We start from the raw sequence: 20,259 nt of genomic DNA, 5'->3' as shown, positions 1-20,259 counted from the left end.
ACCCTGATACGAAGCGTCGCGACGCGGAGGACGTATGAAGATACTTGAGAACATAAATTTTTCGAATATTAAAAGGAATTTGATACCCAATTTTCACGAAGTTTTCATTGGAAATACAGTAATGCCTGAATATTTGGCCCCATTGCAAACCTTGACACATGGTCACTGCTGATACTCATCTGTGATCAAGTTTCAAAGCACTACTGTATTTATTTTGTGTGTCTCGAATCCTGAAGTATTTTATATTTTGTGTATTATACAGATACGTGTGACAGTATTTTGAATTATGTAAGTGTATAATAATATGTAAGAGTAAGACTCTAAATGTAATCATTTGATTGTATTTATGAGGTAAGTGACCTCATCAGCGACGTCTCTTTTATCGTACATTTGTTTCTTCGTTTCAATAACAGTGAGAAGTAATATTAATTCTTAGCTGGTGTGGAGAAGTCATTGTGAATCATCATATACCACCTGAATTTTGTATTCATATTCTATGTAACTAGAATGTAAGTGAATGGACTGTAAATAGCTAGATAGATATATTATGTCTGAAATCTTAATTTTACGAACATTAGAACTCGAAATTTAAAGTTTAGAAACTTTTTGTTTACTTGTCATTTAATTTCTATTAGAAATTTAGTAATCGTGTCCACGAATTTAAAATGGGATCTTAAATTGGATAAATATGCAGTAAGTTATTCATACTCCAACTCTGCAAAAATTAATTGCATACGCAATAAAATAAATAGAGAGTTCAAAATGAAGTTTCTCAAAAGAACTCACTTTCCTAGAAAATAGACTCTGTTAAAACAACATAGATAGATGAAATAGTTCGATAAAAGAGACGAGCCCTTACCCACATTGCATTTCACAATTAATTCAACTTCACAGTCTCAATTTTTTATCGTCTTATCTACCAGAATTTACAACATTTTTTCGTCCTCAATATACTCAATATACTCACGCAGGATTCGAGCACCATCAAACGATCCTACAAATTACAACGCACTTGATTCTATCGCGAAGACGCGGACTCACATCCAGAAAATTGGAAACGTAAAGGAAAATGGAGCAGAGGTTCGTGTTTGAAAATAGGCATTCGTATATTTTAATAATATATGTACCTATAAGTAAACGCAATAATATGTCGTGAGTAATAATAATAATAATAATAATAATAATAATAATAATAATAATAATAATAATAATCGTAATAATAATAATAATAATAATAATAATAATAATAATAATTAATAATAATAATAATAATAATAATAATAATATTGTTAGAATAACAAAATAAATCCTAAGTAACATAATTATAGGTCGTTCAAGGATGATGATAAAAATTAGATAATAGTTCTAATTTAAAAAAAAAAAGAGAAACAAAGCACCGTCATCACATCGGGGTGGCTTCGGTTCGAGACACGCACCAAACGCGTTAACCCCTCAAAGGAACTTTAGTCTGGAAAATGAATGGTCGCCCTATATCGATATTATTGTACATGCGACGCCCTTATTTTCACTCCTGCCTCTCCTCCCTTCCCTATCCTAAGGAAAATCGTCCCAATCGAAGTACGCAACGCAAGATCGTTCCGCGGAATTTCCTTCGCCTTTTTCCCCTCTTTTTCCCTTTTCACCCTCCCGCATCGCCATATGTGTAACGTACCAGCTCGTCCTCTCGTTCCACGGTCGAAACAATGCTCGCACACGCGCGGTCACATTCGGTTGGTACCGAGAGAAATCTTATTCAACGTCTTGTACTTCGTAAAAGTGCTTGCCAATCGCGCATCATTGTGTTATAAGTAAATCTGTATACAATACATCTATAAATATATATATTTTTTCTATATATGTATATATGCGTATCGCCGTGTGTTATGTTTCCAAGCAGTGACGACGCACTCGCTTGTGTATCCATGTGTTTATTAGCATCACCGCGATGGGGCCACTTAACTCTTTGTAACTCATTTAATACTGTCAATACCATTCGTTAAATAATGATAATTAGGAAGGATCCCGACGAACGAAGTCTCCCAAGGCTTCGTGCCTGTCGTTCGAGTTCAGAGAACGATTTCGACGTTTCTATGTTAAGAATTTTGTAGAATTTCTCCCTAAGAATTAGCGAACTCTGATCATTCAAATTTTCGATAAACGTTCTCAAAGAGCTTTCAAGTTTCTCACTGAAAGTTCGAAATAAATCAATCGAAATTCCACTCGAACGTATTCGAAGATGTTGATTTTTATCCTTAGTGACTTTCTTTTGTATTTAGAGAAAAGAAGGGAAACAGAGTCCACCTTGTTAACTGACGGCGAGCTGCCTTCACAGGAACTCTAATTAGGAATTAAATCTATCGGATATGTGTGTGTATATGTGTATGTGTGTATTGCAACGCGTCACCCTCTGGCAAGTGTTACGAGCGATGTGCTGCGTACTATTTACAATTGTGTTTAAGACTACCCTAGAACGCTACGAAAGTACAAGTCGAACCTTCGCCAAACGTACTGATGATTGGTCGCGAGGTAAACTTAACTAAATGTGTCACAACGTTCGTGGACGGAAAGAGTTCAACGCAACCCCCTCGCGCATAACTTAAGAAAGTAAAGTAACAAGGGGATGAATGTTAAATAAAACAGTTGTACATCTCGCTCATCGAACACTTTGAACACGATGTCTAGTCCCCCGTTTTCATTTTAACGAAACACACTGATAAATTACTCAAATTATAAATATCTATACAAAACTATTAAGTTCATAAATATTTAGGTTACCACTATTCAACTGAAAGGTAAACGAGAAATGAAATTTTCTCTTCGACCCATTAACACCTACTATCAGTAATCTAACACGAATATAGAATATATTACAACCTAATGTAGTATATGTCATTATTAGCACCTTAGTAATAAAATATTTCAGTCCATATAATAATTACTTCAGCCACGAAATAATTCACTACAAAAATAATTTGTTACGCATCTTAGTAAAAAATAGAGAAATTCAGAATTTCTGTTAAAAGCTCCTCTTAGTTGGACGCTAATGAGTCAAGTATTTACTCTGGAAATCTGGCGGGAAGTCTGAGTAACATCGTCTTCCAAGTGCGAATCAAATTCGCAACAAAATAAAACAGCGTTTATTTAACACTTTTACGATGGTCACGCTTTAATACTAACAATATCGTTCAGTAACACTTCAAGCAACCATCCAACACAGTATTCTTCTTCGATTCGCGAAAAGAATCCAACAAATCATTCAATATTGCACATTTCATTTGCGAGGGATGGTTCATCGCAAAACTGTTAAGAAAATATACGATCGGGGCCACAGAAGCTGACGTTCGTGGGGGTGGACGCGCACGCGAGGGGGACATTTAAGATAAAATAAGAGAAGAAAGACGAAACGAAGCGCGACAATATAAATAATAAATTCAGCAACGTTTCAGGCTCCGAGTCGGATTTTGGACACGTCGAGCGATCGTTCGCGCGTTATCTACATAGGACGTTAACATTTACCACGCTAGTAAGTACAGTCTACGATCTATATTTAATTATATACAATTAAGTTAGAACGGGTCTTTAGGAACTTCAGAAACAGAAACTCGAGCGTTGTGTCGAACTAAGAGCTAGGACCATCGAGAAGGCGCGATTCCAAACACCTTCAGGAGCCGAATCGAAGCTTTTCCACCCTCCTGGCGAGCCTTGCATCTTAAAGAACCGACGATTGATTGATCGAAGGTCAATCTATCGATTGGACGATCGTCGAACTTGGGAAGAGCGTTCGTGTCCCGCGCGCGAACCCATCGTTCCCTAAGATGCAACTTCCTGCTCGTAAACGTTAAATACACCGATCAAGTATTCTCTTCAGTATTTTTGGCGAACGACTATTAAACTAGAGGATCAAGGAGCTAAGGGATCAGGAATACTCGTAATGCCTATCTATAGTGTTCTATGTACAGAAACTAGGGTACGAACCTCGAGGCACGTGCAGTTTTCGCGATGGGTGGCGGAGAAGAAATGAAGTGAATGATAGAATGATTTTTACGAGACTTGTTACTTAATTGTATCTTTTTTTTCATATGGGATTGCCTGTGCGTTTGAGAGTTGTGATTTATGGATTCTTTGGGGGAGGAGGGGGTGGTAATGTTTAAAACGGGGGTAATATTAGGTGTTAAATGTGTTTTGTTTGGAGAAAGCAGTTGATACAGAAAAATCAAGTTTGTGGGTGATTGAATGTTGAAGAGAACGCGTGATAGAATTTTTGATATTGGAGAATGTTTGAGAAAAGAATAGTATTTGATAGGTGAATATGAGCATGTTTGAAGTTTCATTCATGATGAATAAATTTAGCTGAATCATTTACGATTATAGATCAAAGAACTGATTAAGTGATATTGTGGATTTTTCAAGATTCGAGTTTAATAAATTAGTCATTTTGTCTACGTTTAAAGGCTTTAAGAAAACGAAATAAATTTATACTAAATAAGATTGTTCCGATTTTGTTTCAAGTACCAAGAAAAATGAACTACCAAACCAAAAAATCCTAAGCGAGAGTTTGAAGAAATACTTTGCACTTAGCAGAATCACAGAACTGTATTCAATTATTTTGGCTCTAATAAATCAGTATTTTTAAATTTATTCGATACTGCTATCTTCTCTCCTTGAGGAGGTGCTTGTATTATTACAACTTATCTTTTCAAGAGCGCTAAATCGTCAAAGACCAAATAAACTGAAACAGTTCATAATTTCCTTCAACCTCAACGAATGATCTCATGTTGCATCTGACTATCTACACCTGTAAAATCAGACAATATAAATCACATGATCAAGAAATTAAAACCAACAGAAGAGAATTCATATTTTTGCTATAAGCAAATTGATTTAAAGGAACTCCTTCCTCAAGAAAAAGTGAATATATGTTGCAGATTCATAATACACAATTAAGATATGTAAAGGGCAAATGTAGATTTTTCACTTTGGATGATTCATCCATAGTGAAAAATGTAAAAATTACTTTCATCTACATTTCATCCAAAGTGGAAAGTCTAAATTAACCTTCACACTTTTTACTGCAGATGAATTTGTTCCACATCTTCCAAAAGTGAATTTTCTCATTTCTTTATCTTTTCCAAAGTGAAAAGACTAAGTTCGCCTTAATTATTCAAAACACTGAACACCAGTATCTGAAAAACAAAAATGCCTCAGTTATGCTGTCTTAAGATGGGTCTACACTACATGTTATAAACCAAAGTTACATACCTTTCCAGAAAACAGAAAAGAGACATGTGTATAACATCACTCATTTTAGTTTTCTAAAAAGTCATATAACTTTGTCATATAAGTAGTGTAGGCCCACCTTAACAACAACAGTCATAAAGAAACGAAGATCTTGAACCTAAAACCAAAGAGTATATTAACCGTATCAGGACAAGCTAAACAGTGTACCTAATCGAACGGAAGGGCAAGCGACAAACAGGAAGAGCATCGAAGAAGAAGCACCGAGTCGGACGAACATGGAACGTCGATCAGATCTTAATGGCTCGACTCGAAATCCAGCGACAGGTCGATCCAGTGACGCGACAGACGTCAGGGATGACCTAAAACCTACGTTAATTGAAACTTTACTAATTGATTGTACTCCACGTCAGCGGTGCGCGCCGTTCATTAATTCCCTTCTCGACTGCACTTTGCTGGGTGATCGTTGCTCCCCATTTCGCCGCGTAATTGCGATCTGATGTGTCTGCACGGCCATGGAGGGAAACAGTGCGCACTGCGTGGCCGCAAACAGGACGAAGACCGCTCGAAATCGCGCAAGAAGCGGGTAAACTAGACTCCAGACCTTTCCTCCGCGACGCAATTAACGAGCACGACGCCGAGAGATCGGCCACTCTGTTTTTCCCTTCATTTTTGTTCCCTTTCCTCCTCTGGAGTATCCACGGTTCAGGAAATTACGAATACGACAGTGGGTAAATTTTGTGACGAATGAGCGATTCGAAGGGATAATTGGAAGTCAGTGTGGTGTGAAGATACACTCGTGGGGGTGTCCTTTCAGAGCATCGAAGATATTGGACAGTTAATTAGTGATAAGGTTTTCCTTTAGTTGAGTGTGCTGTATACTAATGCATGTGTGTGTGTCGTTCGTTTGCTACAGTAGTCACGTAACACGATTTTTCGTTCCTGCGTTGTTAGAAAAAGAGCGATTTTAGCGTTGAATGACGATATTATGTCATTTTCTGGAAAATCGTGATGCTTTAGTTATGTGACTAGTCTAGCAACTGAGGGATATGTTCGTGATTATGAGCAAGGTGGTATAAGTCACATCTTCAACAAAGTTGTGTTCATGTATTAATTAAAGTCTGATAGATTAGATTTGTTTTTTTTTTAATAAAAGGAGATTGAAGTAAAGAAATGTTTTTCCTAATATAAATATGTAATGAAATGCGATGTACGAAAATAATTATTCCTTCTTACGTTATTTTGTGTCACTGGAAGTAACAGAGATATCTTAGGTTCTAATCTCAAGTGACTCATCCTCTATACAGAACACACTTGATTAAAGGAAAGTGAGTGTAACGATTAAAGCAAGATTGGAAAAGTTAATGAAAAAATAATGTACATTTTTTAGAAATATAAATAAACAAATATGCAGATTTTGAAGCAGCTACTGTCAACACGATTTGAATAATAAATCCATGAGGAGGTATTTTTAGTAAAGAAGCCTCTTAAAATATATCATGTTATAAACATTAATTATCATATAATTTCCAATTTAAAATATTTAATTTCAATGTTAGAACTATCAATAGAGTTAAAATGACTGATTCAAAATTGTAATATTTACTGCAGTACGAAGACAATTTATTTTTTTTTTTAAAGAATATAGTATCCTCTGTATGCAAATCATTGTCAACTGTGTCTAGTTTCCCAGTTATATTATATAATAAAATTGTATTATTATTAGTGTAGAATCAGAATTAGTATTCTATCAGTATTTTTTAACAAAATTCACAAAAATATCCTACACAATTATTCGTAAAAACAATTAACAAATATTGCATAAACAGAGGACTGAAAAAAATCATAGAAATTATATTACTATTTCTATTATTTCTACCTAAACAATAATAAAAAGAATAGTACCCAATATAAATTATTGATAGTTCTAATACCAAAAAGACTCAACCAACAAAATCTTCCAAATACAAAGATGAAAACTGCAACAAAATCCACCGAACTCAATCGATTTTCCAACATCACTAATGACAATTCATCACCCGAAAATAGTTTATCGTCCGAAAATTCGTACCGTATGCAAGATCGACAGAGCCGATGGTTTTTCCGCGAAATCGTCTTTCGTGTCGCGAAATTGAGCGTCACTGTCCAATTTACGATTTATCTGTCGTGACGTGCACGCCGTATGCATACATGCATGCATGCATGCATGCAATGTTCGCGAGCGCGCGATAACGCAGTGCAGTTGGGTCGATGCATTATGCAGTTTTCCGTGCGTCCATTATATTTTTAGACCTTTACGATTACAAGGTTATGCTCGTAACGCCGCGTTCCTCGTTAACTGCGATTTTTCCTCGGCTGCTAATCGGCCAAACGAGGATCCCGCTCCTAGAAATCGAACGCCCAGCGACTCGAAGGCCGATCTCTTTCGCGGGATCGATCGAACGTTGGCATATTACGAGTTTCGTTTGAAGATTGGAAGGTGTAAAAGTTCGTGGCTTAAGTTACTTTTCTTAGAATGTTTAACGAATTTTTACAAGCCTCTATATAACCGAAAAAATTAGTCAACTAATAAGTTGACGCTTTTTTGACGTGTGAGCAACTGACAGTAGTTCGTAGTTTTAAGTTTGAAATTTAAAGTCAAAGACGAATTGTTGAATTCTTAAATTGTTGAAATTATTATTATTGATTATTATTATTATTATTATTAGAGTTTTGCAGTGATCGTAAGTCAATTTTTGAAGTTTTATTAAAAATTTGTAACGTTATTGCGACGTAGAACGTGTTAAATACTGTTTCAGATCTTTTAAGAGTTTCTGGATATTCTATGATTTTTTATATATTTTTGATATAATTATTTTGATAAATTGATGAAAATTTTAGGAAGGAAAATCGATTGAGAATGCAAACACAAGTTCACCTATTAAGTCCGAGTTTAAAATTTATGGCTATGTTAACCAATTTATTAAACGTTTCCATAATAATTAATAGATATTGTAGCCAATCAGTCTATGAAAAAGATAGTGCCTAAATGATCGATCAAAATTTTAAATTTTGAACCTGGCTTAATTAAGTGTCTTTTATCTTCTCGTGACTCTATACACTTGTCAAATCTTGCACACTTCTTTCCAATATCTTGTAACACACAAATATCTATCTTGTTCATTTTCTATGAGACATAACACATTTGATTTAAATCATTCGATAAGAATCTTCGATGATCTGAATTTCAATAATAAACAGGGGAACAGTAACTGAAATTGATAAATAAAACAGACCAGTGGAGTCCTAGTAGCAGTCGATACAGACTAATTTGTTTACTCTTCTTCCTCAAAAGCCAAATACGAACTGTTTGGATAAAAAACGATCAGAGCAAACTAAAAAGAAATAAGATAATTTTCTTCATACAGTAAAATAGATTAGCCTATCAATCAAGCCTCAATTAAAATATAAATTTCGCAAATATGATACCCACGTGCCATAAAACACAAAAATATTTTAAAAATCTGGATCTAGGTATCATACAAATTTGGCTATCATTAACTTTCGTAGCAAAGTTTGCTTATATAAGAATGTAATAATACTGAAGACATGTGGGTCCGTAGCACGTGCGGGCATCGGCCAACAACCGAGACATATGGTTCAGTATCGCGTACAGGCTTCCTGCTTCAGAGGTTAATCGATAGTCGAGTTTAATCGAGGGTCTCCGCACGAAAGACGATGAATATTTCAGAGATCGACCGATTTCGAACGACTTAGGTTTGCGAGGGTCCCTAATGGGAAACAGGCGGAAAGTAACCGACGTCTAAATATGCAATGTGCTCGCCTCATGCCAAAGGACGAGCCGAGGAAAGAAGAAGCTTGTCCTGTATACAGTGAAACCGCAATTGCGCTCCAAATGTCAAAGGATTGAAACATCGATTTCGTGGAATATTTTAGCACTATTATCGGGCTATTTTCCTGTTTCTGGCAGCTTTTCTTAGCAAGTGACTGACAAGTCAAAGTGTCCTCAGACCAGATATTAATCCTCAATTAATATAGTATTTACTGTACGTCATAAATATTCATATTTCTAGTTTATTAGACAAAGAGATTTATGATGACAGAAAATTCGCAACTTTTCAATTTATTAATCTCTGTAAAAATTGAATTGGTAATATTCTGACCCTCTCATGCTAGCTGGAACAGTTAGCGACTGTTATTTGAAACATAAAAGTCATTGCTGTGGGACTTTTTTCAGAATTAATTTTATATGTCGAGATAACGAAACAAAGTTTATGTACGTGTATATTTGATAACATTTATACAATACGTTTTGTATTCTTGAAAATTTCCAATGAAAACGCAGAGTGTGCAAATGTTGTAAAGTGTTCTATAGTGTTGTACATGAATTGATAAATACACTTGCACAGAGTACAATTTGCTTTGAAAATAAAATTTGAAACCTATTCATGATTTTCATTGAAAATTCAAGCTCTACCAGACCACATGACAGTTTACAGATTTCGCTGATGCGAGGGTGGATTCCAGCTTCCCTTTCGACTCTAATTCAGCAATTATTTTTTAATTAAGGGACAAAAGGTTGTCAAACATACATACATGTACACGAATACTTTATTTCATTGTGACGTATGGAATTCATATTGAAAAATTCCTTATACTTTGTTCAATACGCACTTTTACATTTTTAATTTCTTGCCTCTACTTTGCATTACAAGAGACTGGACAGAATTTTTGTGATAAAAAACTTTCATGATGCAAAGAATGTATGGTACATGGGAAGATATTTTTGTCTTGCGTGATTAAAATATAATTAAGGGGAAATAGACTGTGTATGGTCAGACACGATTTCCACTTCATATTATTGAAAATACTCTTTAACTGAATTCTCTATTTTTTTATTAGAAGTATTTTAAGTAAGAATCATAGATAACTTGTATTAATTTATCAGTGATTTATATTTTTCAGGTAAACTTTTAATAAAACATTCTACAATAGAATTTAACGTACAAAAAGAATATTTTGCGAAAAATATTAAAAGGAATTATCTGGTTAAAGAAATGTACAATGTACAAAATGTCGACCTACATCTCTGCAAGGAAAAAAAAATATAGATGCTGGAACTTATACCATTTAATCATTGCTTGCATCAATTTTTTATCTCAACGAAAGCAACTGACTATTGTGTTTATGTTTTATCAATTTTCTCTATTGTAAGTCGTAATTAACATCATATCTTGTGTCGCGAATTTTTATCTTATGTACATCGACAAGGTATCGTGTTTCTTGGAGAAACGTAATTGGTCTGATAACATGTTAAAAATTTCTCGCGAAAATAGATTCCCCCGATACTGAGGCACTGAGGTTCTTAGTAACATGTAATTACATTTAAAAATTCTAGATAAAATGTTAAACACCTCACGTACTTATAAATTTCTCTTATCGCAATTGCACCAAGTACTATTATTGCACTTCTATGAGAAAAGCGACCAGAAACAATGCGTGTCCCACTATCACACTCATTTCTCGATGATTTAGAATTGTATCTGCAGCAACTATCTTATCCGATGTATCGAGAATAATAACGCATAATGCAAATACTGTGTCTTGGAATCACCCAAATATTCACTAAAAGGTTTTCACTAAAATACAAGATCTTCGTCCACTGTCATTAACAAAGTGTACTTCTTCTTGTAAACTTCAAACTTCACCACAAACCGAGAAGGAATAATAAATGCATGCAAATATAAATGCAGCATAAAAGTATTAGATATTTCTGTTAAATAACTATTCATAATAGAACTGGTACTTGAATAAAATATTTTCAGAACAAGGAACATGAAAATATAGTACAGCAAAAAAATGAAAAAAATGAATGAAACATATGTTAAAAATATTTAAAGACCTCTTCTAAGAAAATTTGCATTGGCGATGCTTTTCATATTGAAATAATAATTGAATAAAATTGAAGTAAATTCAATTACGAAGTAAATACCTAAACTGTATTTTCGATAATGATCGATCGTTGCACCACGAGATCTTTAGCGTTCCCTCAGTTCATTCGATCAACTTCCTCTAAATACTCAAAATTAACCGTTAAACATTCAAAGTCATTACCAGCTGTCCCTAAATCATAAACTCGTTACGGCATTCATAATAGTGTCCACAAAAAGCAACGCTGCGCATTAATAACACCATTCTCACCACGACGCGTCATGACGTACCTCTTCTACGCCAAAGAGCTCTGCGCTTTGCATAACAGAAAGAAAGAAACCCCTCCAGAACCATCAAAGTCAATAAATTCTCTACCGCCCCGTAAATCACATTTCATAACACCTAATCATTTAACAAACGCCATTAATTAATAATTAAAGCTCGTAAAACGGGTCCATAACGAGTCATTAAACTTTCCCCGAGGAGCATCAGCGAAGGATTCCCGTTGATTTGCAATTCAATCGCGGCTGGAAAAAAGAAAGGTGTCAACGACTACGCGGGACCGGTTACTCTAAGATCAACGTAAAACAACACCTGAAACGAACTCTAAGTACAGTGAGTTATGCATCTCATACCTCGATGGATCTTCGACGCCAGTCCAAGGTTACCAAGGGGTGTCCTGTTCGCAGGACAACGTTGCGTTCTCGGTAAAGACCGGGTGTGCAAGCGTGGCCAAAGTATCACGTTCACTTCTCCTATTCCTTGGCACCGCGACACGTTTAGAATGGGTCGATATTCGTTCGTGGATTCGCGAGCACGACGGTACTTTGTTCACGCGTGAACCGAAACGCGCGTTCACCTTCCGCCACGGAAATCGGAGAGGAACTGCTGGTAGGACCTTGCTCGACCTCGGGACCGCACCTAAGGCGGAAGCGTCACCGAACCTCGTAAACAAGAGCATAAGAGACACAGATGGCCTTCGAAATGGGTCTGGCCAATGATTGCTTTTACTGGCTACCTGGTCGCGACAGGTATCTGTGTAAATAGAGACGGATGAATAGGTTGGCCCTTCTAGGGAGGGGTCTGACTTTGCTATTTTTTGCCCGTTTCAGTGTTTTGCCTGTGTAGACAGTCACTTGGAAACATGGTTGCTGGGGTCGACCCTGCAATTAGGGATTAGTGAAGCCACATCCCCACTACCACTCTATATGTATACATTCGTGATATGAGGATATCATGTATATTTGTATTATATTTTATTTATGTATATTTCTATATTGGATTTTACTGTTTTTTGTATCGTTAATATTGAATTTACTTTTATACTTCAAATATTGATTTTATACTCTTTTATATGATTAATATTACATGAAGTGTTTCAGAAAATATTAATAGAATGATTGATAAAAAATGTTGATTTAATTGACTAATTCTATACATAAATAACTTTTGTTATTCTTACAGTGAATTTAAGAGTAATAGTATGAAAGATAATAAAATCCAATATACAAACGTATACGTAAAATATATAACAAAAATATAATATAAATATGCATGATGTCACGAATGTATACAGACTGATAGTGAGGATGTGACGTCACTCGTCCTTAAGTGTAGGATCGAGCCTGGTAACCATACTTGCAAATAAATATTTCATTAAAATTAAGATCGTTTGCTTAAATTGTTGTTGGATTGAAATTTCTTGAAATTCTATGAGTAGAAATTTGTATTTCCTTGTTCGAATTATATTTTGGTTCCTTATGCCACGGTAATATCTGTGCGAAGGTTTAGCTTTAACTGAGAAATTTAAATAAACAGTAAATGAAGTCAGGACTATTTCAACAAGTATACAAATTTCTTTAACTTTTTTCACAGAATTTAAAATTCCTCTACAGAAAATGATACACAATTTTAATTTTTGTATTAATCTATTTGAAATTAATTTTAGTAAATATTTTTTCTTTATTTCTTTAAGAGCTAAGAAACTTCGTTTATTCTTCAAAAAAGAAAAAATTTGAAATTCAAATAAAGATACAACTAGTTCAGTTGCAGAGCTAGAAAAGATGGAATTTGTATTTCTGCACGCGATTTTCTCGTGCAATTTAATTCATGTAAATCACTTCTGTACGTTGCATTTAAATAAAAGCTACTCTAAGAAAACTCAATAGCAGAGGTATTTTACTATTAACGATGTTTAAATTTAAAAATGGAAATATCAGAAAGATGTTATGTCTATATGCTTTTAATAATATTTTTGACAAACATTATTGATATCGTGCTGTAATAAAAATAGAAAGAATTAAGATAAGTTGGACCTCTCCCTATAAGGCTCTAGAATGATTTATAGAAGACTCTCCTCACTCAAGAAACTGTAAATTAAGAATCCAGTTAAAGAAGGGTTTAATCACGTCTTGAGTTAAATTATTGCACTGTTTCAGCGGCCTACCGTGCCATCGTTAGATACGCGCGATGATTTGACTTTACGATGCATTTCTGCGTGTTCTCGATACCGCGTTCATGACAACGCGTGATATGAATTGGATAAATGCTGTCGAGCAAATACGTAGATTCACTTCTGTTTAGAAATCAATGAGATGCCATTCGATGACACGTGATGAGCTTCGAATTTATTCCCGCCTAGAAAACTTTAACACAAGGTATTTGATTTTAACGAGGGGAGGGTTCAAGGTGTCTTTTCTCAATTTTTACTTGCCTTTGCAAACGATAATACACGAGCTTCTATGGAATCTTTGTGGAAGATTGAGTGGAGACATTTGATTAGTTTAGATAGTTAAGTGGCCAAAAAGTTCAGATACTCATTATGTTAGTTGTTAGAATTTAATTGTAATAAGTTAATGGAATTAAGTTTCTTCATCTAATTCGTTTACTTTGCACTTAATTTCTCAATAATTCGATAGTGGGTGGAAAAAAGGGAAACACAAGAAGGTATTTGGCTAGTCAGTTATCAGTTCTAAGAAAAAAAAATAATTAAGTTATCAATATTCAACAGCAAGTGTCTCTACTTAATGTCCCTTACTTTCCTTTAGGAACCCCTGCACTGACACCCTGCAAGGTAACTTGAAAAATCGAGGAAAGACACTTACCCCTAAAACTGCACAAGCGTAGTCCGATCGCGTTCGCCTCGAAAGGTGAAACAAAGAGGCGTATAATTTCGATGATCTACGTACCGCATGCAGCAGTATGCACGTCCATGATTAGCCTCGTCGGGCTTCGTCCTTGAGCCTCGAAACCATCGGGGAGGATGAAGTCCGCGCGCGAGTGGGAACGGAGGATCGCGGGTGGTTGAAACGGTTCGAGAGGCAACCGACGCCAGCGCACTCATAACAACTTAATTAGCGGCCCCGTGCCGCGCTTAATTTTCACTTCTGCTACGTCACTGAACCACGTCCACGAACGCACTGAATCGAATTTTACCCACGTGGACGTATTTCTCTAAAACCCCACCCCACCCCTTAACCCCACCCCTATGCACCCCTCGTCGTCAGTTCTGAACCACCCTCCCTTCCCGTGTCGCTCGCCCCGTACCTCGGTCGTATCGCGTAATCGTCGGCGCACGTGTAATCCCAACCCCTACCCCCCTCGAGCCCACCCCCCCGCCCCCGTTGTCAACTGTATAAAATATTCTCAATCGTATCAACAATAGTCACATCGTACATCGTACAACGTCATTACATTATTACAATAGTTTATAGTTATATCCGTAATCAATATAATATTCACAGCATTTTATCAAAATCTCTTAAAAGCACCAACCGTGGCGGCTCAAATTCATTCGTCCCCTCATTTCCCTTTATCATCCCCGTTACTCCTGCCCGATAAAAACCCCGTTACCTCCAATCATCCCCTTCGTTAATTCCTCATCCTTCCCTCGTATCTTATCCCCTCCACTATCACCCTCTCATACACTCGCACTCTTTCTCTCCCTCCCTTTCTCTCTCTACCTCTATCAGTCTCGCGCACATTCTCTCACACTCTTACTCTCTTTCTCACAGAGACACACATATATATATACCTTCAATAATTTATCGATATATATATATATATGTATATAATATATATATTGTATGTATATATATTTATATATAAGCTAAACGTTTCGTCTTAAAGCACTGATTAAACGAGGGAGCTCGTTTTAACGTGTCCCTCCCTCTGAACACGCGTTTACCAACCATCCTAACCAAAATCACAGGACTAACTAGAAACACCGCCGGCTTTTTGCCTCGTCGCTCAGCGGGATCGATCGACGCGAGGTATACACCCATCGTGGAGCAGAACGAAAGCGGAGGAGTGACGAGGAACGATAACAGGGAGAGATCGCGACGCGGGGCCCCGCGGAAGCGACGGAGCCGCGCGACAGGCTGTCTGCCGTTCGGGATGAGCGGGAGGCTAAAGCGAACGACCCGGTGTGCCGAGAGAAGGACACGAGAGACGATGACAAGGAGAGACCGTTGTTGTAACGGGAAAAGATTAAAGAAACGCGAGAAACGGCGGGCGAACGAGAACGAGGCACTGCTGGGGCAGCCCGTGTCCCCCTTTCTCTCGTCCGACAGCGGCGTCCGTGTCGATCGGCCGACAGAGGTCCATCGGGGCCCAGGCGGCTCGACCCGCCGCCCCTGGGGGTCCTCTGTCGCGGCGATCGACAGAATTCTCGGGGAATGGAAACCAAGAAGAAGAAGAAGAAGAAGAAGATAGAGCAGAAGTTGCGGTAGGAGAAAAAGAAGAAGAAGAAGGAGAAGGTGTATTCGGCGGTTCTTCCTCCGGCGGCGATGAACGTGGCGGTTGTTGTTGCACGGGCTAAGGTGAACTCAATGATGCGGCGGTGGCGGCGGCGGGGCCTCTTCCTCGGAGGGGTCCACGGGGCTCGGGGACAGGAACTTGCGCACATACTTCGGGTAATGCGTTTTCTCGTGGGCCTTCAGTATCGTCGACCTCGAGAAGGTCTTGCCGCACAGGGTGCACCGAAACGGACGCTCGCCAGTGTGGACCCGGCAGTGATCCTTCATGTGGTGGCGGAGCTTGAACGCCTTGCCACAGAACTCGCACTTGAAGGGCCTGTCGCCTGTATGGGCCGGTAGGTGGGCTATCAGGGAGCCGACGTCGGGGAAGGACTTGCCGCAGAACTTGCAGAGGACGACGCCGGAGGTCGGGTCCGAGTGGGCCGCGAGCTCGAGGTCCATCGGCTCGATCGTACCTGCTGTGGGGTAGTGGGCCTCTGGCGGCAGGTGCATGCCGGGCTCGAGGCCCAGCTGAGCCTGCAGCTGCAGGTGGGCCGCCTGCTCACGGTACTTGAGCGACTCGAGGCTGTGCGAGAGGATGTGCCGCGCCAGCTTGCTCTGGTGGAGGAACGAGGCACCGCAGTACATGCACGCAAACACCCGCTCATCCACACCCATCAACTCCTGCAACCAAACAAACAAGAACATCAACTTCTTGTCTTCCCTTTAAGGCTCGTCCTTACACCCCCAACAAATAGTTTCGATGTTTCTCGCTCTCGCTCTCGCTCTTCCCCTCACTCTCTCTCTCTCTTCCCCGTTTTTGTTTTTTTTTTTTAATCGTCTATCTATTTATCTATTTATCTATCTATCTATCTATACATATCTATCTATTCATCTCTCGTTCTTTCTTTTCGTCTCGTCTCTTTTCGGTGCATTTAACATTGTGAAGTGATCGTTTCAAGCAGAAAAGTGATCCTCTCCTCTCCCTCTTTCTCACCCGTCTCTCACGGTGTATGCTATCGCGACAAATCGCTCGTCTTCGACGCTACTCGAGTCACAGCGTACACAGATATACACATATATCATCGTATGTACATATATGTATGTCCGTTCGAATAAGCGCCCGCGTTCCCCGTTGTTCTGGGGAGAAACGAAAGAGTGTCTCTCTGTTTCTTTTCTGCCTTCTCTCTATCCCCGTTGCCTCGCAACGCTTCTCTCTCCGGTTTATCAGCTACTTTGCCTTCTCTATGATATCGCCGTAGCGGCGTCGATTGAAGAACAAAAAAAAAAAATAATAGTATTAAAAAAAAAAAGATAAATAAAGAAAGAACAGGCAAGGCGTGTCTGTCTCGAGACCACTACTACTTTGTAAAAGAAGCGCGTTTCGGCGTGACCGGGCGTACAGTGTATATCACGTATGTTACTCAGAGATGTATATGATATACACTGCACGAGGTTCTCTCTTTCTTTCCTCCTCTGTCTCGTGAGCAATCCTCTCTTTCGGTGGAAAAAGAAATTAGTTGACCCTGGCCTGACGAGGAAGTGATTCCTCTCGACGGCGTGTAAGACGGTAGCACAAGAAGTTGACGCTCATTTTTGTTTGGCACGACGCGCACCTCCACGTATATAAAACATGTATATATATGGCAAGGTACTGTCTGAGTGTGTGTTTAGTGTATACATACACACGCAGGAGGTCTTTTACGTGGCCGTTTGTGCGTGTCTATTTATACATTCTTTCATATGTATATCATACGTGTGTATGCATATATATATGAATAAGGGTGTTCTGGTAAACGAGTGATACATGTACGGGCCCACGGTAACCCCCACAGCCTCGCTCAAGAGCAAACGACAACCCACCCTCGTCCCTCCATCCCTTGTTTACTCTTCTGTTTTTTTTTTCGTCTTCTCTTTCTCTTTTTTTTTTCTGTGGTATATGTATATATATACGTAACAACTGCGGCCAAAGATTGCCGCGGTGCAAATCGACTGTCTGTAGCAAAAGGCATTGCACTCAACCAAAGGTAAAAAAAAACGACAAAATCGAAATACAAATATTACAAAGTAACAAATGGTAATAATGAATGTCAATAATCTGCAGTATGTAAAATGATATCGATATATACGCATATATACATATACATATACATATGTATATCAGATATGAGTATATATATTGTATATATATATTGTGTCGAGAAACATATATATGCGTGTGTGGTTGTGTGTATGATGTACATTATACCGGTTACACATGTATATGGAGCACGTTTGGTTTACGCGTGGACATGCAGTTATTTCGTAAAATATTCAGGATGTGACGAAGTCGCCCATACAGAAGTTGTTTGATTTGAAGTGTGGTATTAGAGAGAATAGAATCTTTTATCGTGTTACTTGCAGAGATTTCAGACAAAAAGTTGTGAATTTTTGTATTTTTCTTAGGTATGAAATTTTAACAAAATGTACAGCAAAGTAAATAAAGTAAATGGAAACTTTAATTAATCCTATTGTGCGTTTAATACGTATCAAAGTGTCTACTAAGATGAATATAAGACATTTATGAAATATTTTTGTCAAAGTAAATAAATGAATCATAACATAATAGTTGCAAAAAGTTTGAACTACATTCAATATTATTTAATACAAAAATATGCCTACTGTAATTACAAAGATATTAAATTAAATTAATCATCTCAAGCCCAGAATCTTTTTAATATCGCGATATTTTCTATTGAAATCAGTTTTATTTTTTAATATCTATTTTTTAAATCCTTGAGGAGGATGTTATTTGCATATTAGATTTACGACACCATGAATCTCTAATGAAACGTCCATATATAAAAAAAATTAATTCCGCTAATGAAAAAAAAAAGAAGTACGACCTAGAAATTTCTGCAAGTAAAAATCGGTCACAAAATCCAACTCCACTGATTTGTTGTCTGCTTCAAATCAAGCAACCCCTATATGAACAGCTATTCTCCATCCCTCAATATGTTCTGAAATAATTCCATGTACACACTCAAACTGACCGTACCGCCTAACGATATATACATGTATATGTACATATATATATATACATACACACACATACATATATATTTGCGTACTTTTATATATATATATATATAGATAAAAATGTAGTAAAAAACAACCATGGCCAAAAACGAAGGTCAACTTCTTGACAGTGAGCTAGCAAGACAGGCTGGCAGGATGGGACGAAACGGGATATATGACGTTTCTCCTTTGATCGCTCGCGCGGCCAGGGGATGAAAAACTTTGGAAGCGACGTCACGGATCACTCAGCTTCAACCCAGCTTGCTTCAGTTCCCCGAAGCACCAGAGTAAGATTAGAGATCGAAGAGAGGAAGCGCAGGACCATTTGCGCAGAGAGAAAGAAGAAGACGAAATGGAAGACAAACGATACAGAATAGTCTCGCTATAAGCTCGACGTTATTTCATTCAACAAATTTCCTGTCCTCTTTCTTCAATTTACATCTTCAAAACTCGTTAATAACTCGTCAACGCGTAAATCGACCTCAGAAATGATCTTACAGCGAGCTTGTAGCGAGTGGAGGTTCTAGTACCGAAGGACTCGAGCGAATAACGAGGGAGACAGGGACAGTCGACAAAAGGGAAGCTCTGCGACACGTTGAGCTTCGGAAACACTTGATAAAGAGGTTTTAGAAATAGAAGACAGAGGGAGCAGAGAGAATCAGAGAGTCTGAGAGACAGAAATACAGGATTTATGCGTGAGGTCAAGTGAATCAGTTTCGAACTAAAGACGTTTACTTAGGCGCCGAAGCTAGAACGATAAAAGAAGCTGGGTTCAATTTACCCTCGTCTCCTTAGCCAATCGTCGCTGTGTCCCGTCGTCTGAACTTGAATTCCCACGAAAATCCGCGACAGAAACAGGGGACAGGTGTACCGCGACTTCAGGCGATCACCGAAGACTAGGAACATGGTTCTAGGAGCCACGAACTTCGTCGGGGATCGCTGCGCGAGTCGTCGATGCGAATTATCTCTGGTCACGTGAACTCGGAACACTTTATCGCTTGAAGGGAGGGGATGAGGGATCGGTGACACGTGAATCTCGCCGTTATCGAACCTTTGATCACACTGAACCGTCAGGACGACTAGCGATTCTGTTAATGACACGATCACTTTCAAATATTAGCGGGGAGAGCAGCAAACAGCAAAGCACTTGGGCACGCATGCAAATAGACCCACATGCAAGTGAACTCGAAATATAACGTATAATGTTGTGCCTGTCTATCTATAAGCGCGTGGGATAGATAGACAGGCAAACGTAGACAGATATATATTTATATAAATATAGATAGATAGATATAAAAAC

The 20,259-nt window shown here is 38.0% G+C and overlaps 1 protein-coding gene and 1 long non-coding RNA gene across 4 annotated transcripts in view; both read right to left on the bottom strand.

Moving 5' to 3' along the window:
- The window catches only part of Mamo (zinc finger protein 628-like), an 82,342-nt gene that overhangs the window by 26,413 nt on the left and 35,670 nt on the right, over positions 1 to 20,259 (bottom strand). Inside the window, exon 3 of one of the 2 annotated variants that reach the window (XM_076383623.1) lies at positions 15,870 to 16,586. The exons of the other annotated variant lie outside the window; for it this stretch is intronic. Within the exon in view, the coding sequence (XP_076239738.1) occupies positions 15,993 to 16,586 (594 nt within the window). The 3' untranslated portion in view covers positions 15,870 to 15,992. Of the gene's footprint in view, positions 1 to 15,869; positions 16,587 to 20,259 lie in introns of those variants that run through there. 2 annotated transcript variants of the gene reach the window in all.
- LOC143182568 (uncharacterized) lies at positions 3,723 to 12,380 on the bottom strand. 2 transcript variants are annotated; one of them, XR_013002476.1, is made up of 2 exons: positions 11,802 to 12,380; positions 3,723 to 3,825 (listed from the first exon to the last, which is right to left on the bottom strand). It is a non-coding gene; the product is annotated as an uncharacterized LOC143182568 (long non-coding RNA). The 2 variants fall into 2 exon arrangements; XR_013002475.1 differs by lacking the exon at positions 3,723 to 3,825 and adding an exon at positions 11,610 to 11,693.

Source organism: Calliopsis andreniformis, chromosome 8, assembly GCF_051401765.1.
Source record: "Calliopsis andreniformis isolate RMS-2024a chromosome 8, iyCalAndr_principal, whole genome shotgun sequence".
NCBI lineage: Eukaryota > Metazoa > Arthropoda > Insecta > Hymenoptera > Andrenidae > Calliopsis > Calliopsis andreniformis.
Note: the sequence above shows the minus strand (reverse complement) of the source record. Positions and strands in the feature narration are given on the sequence as shown.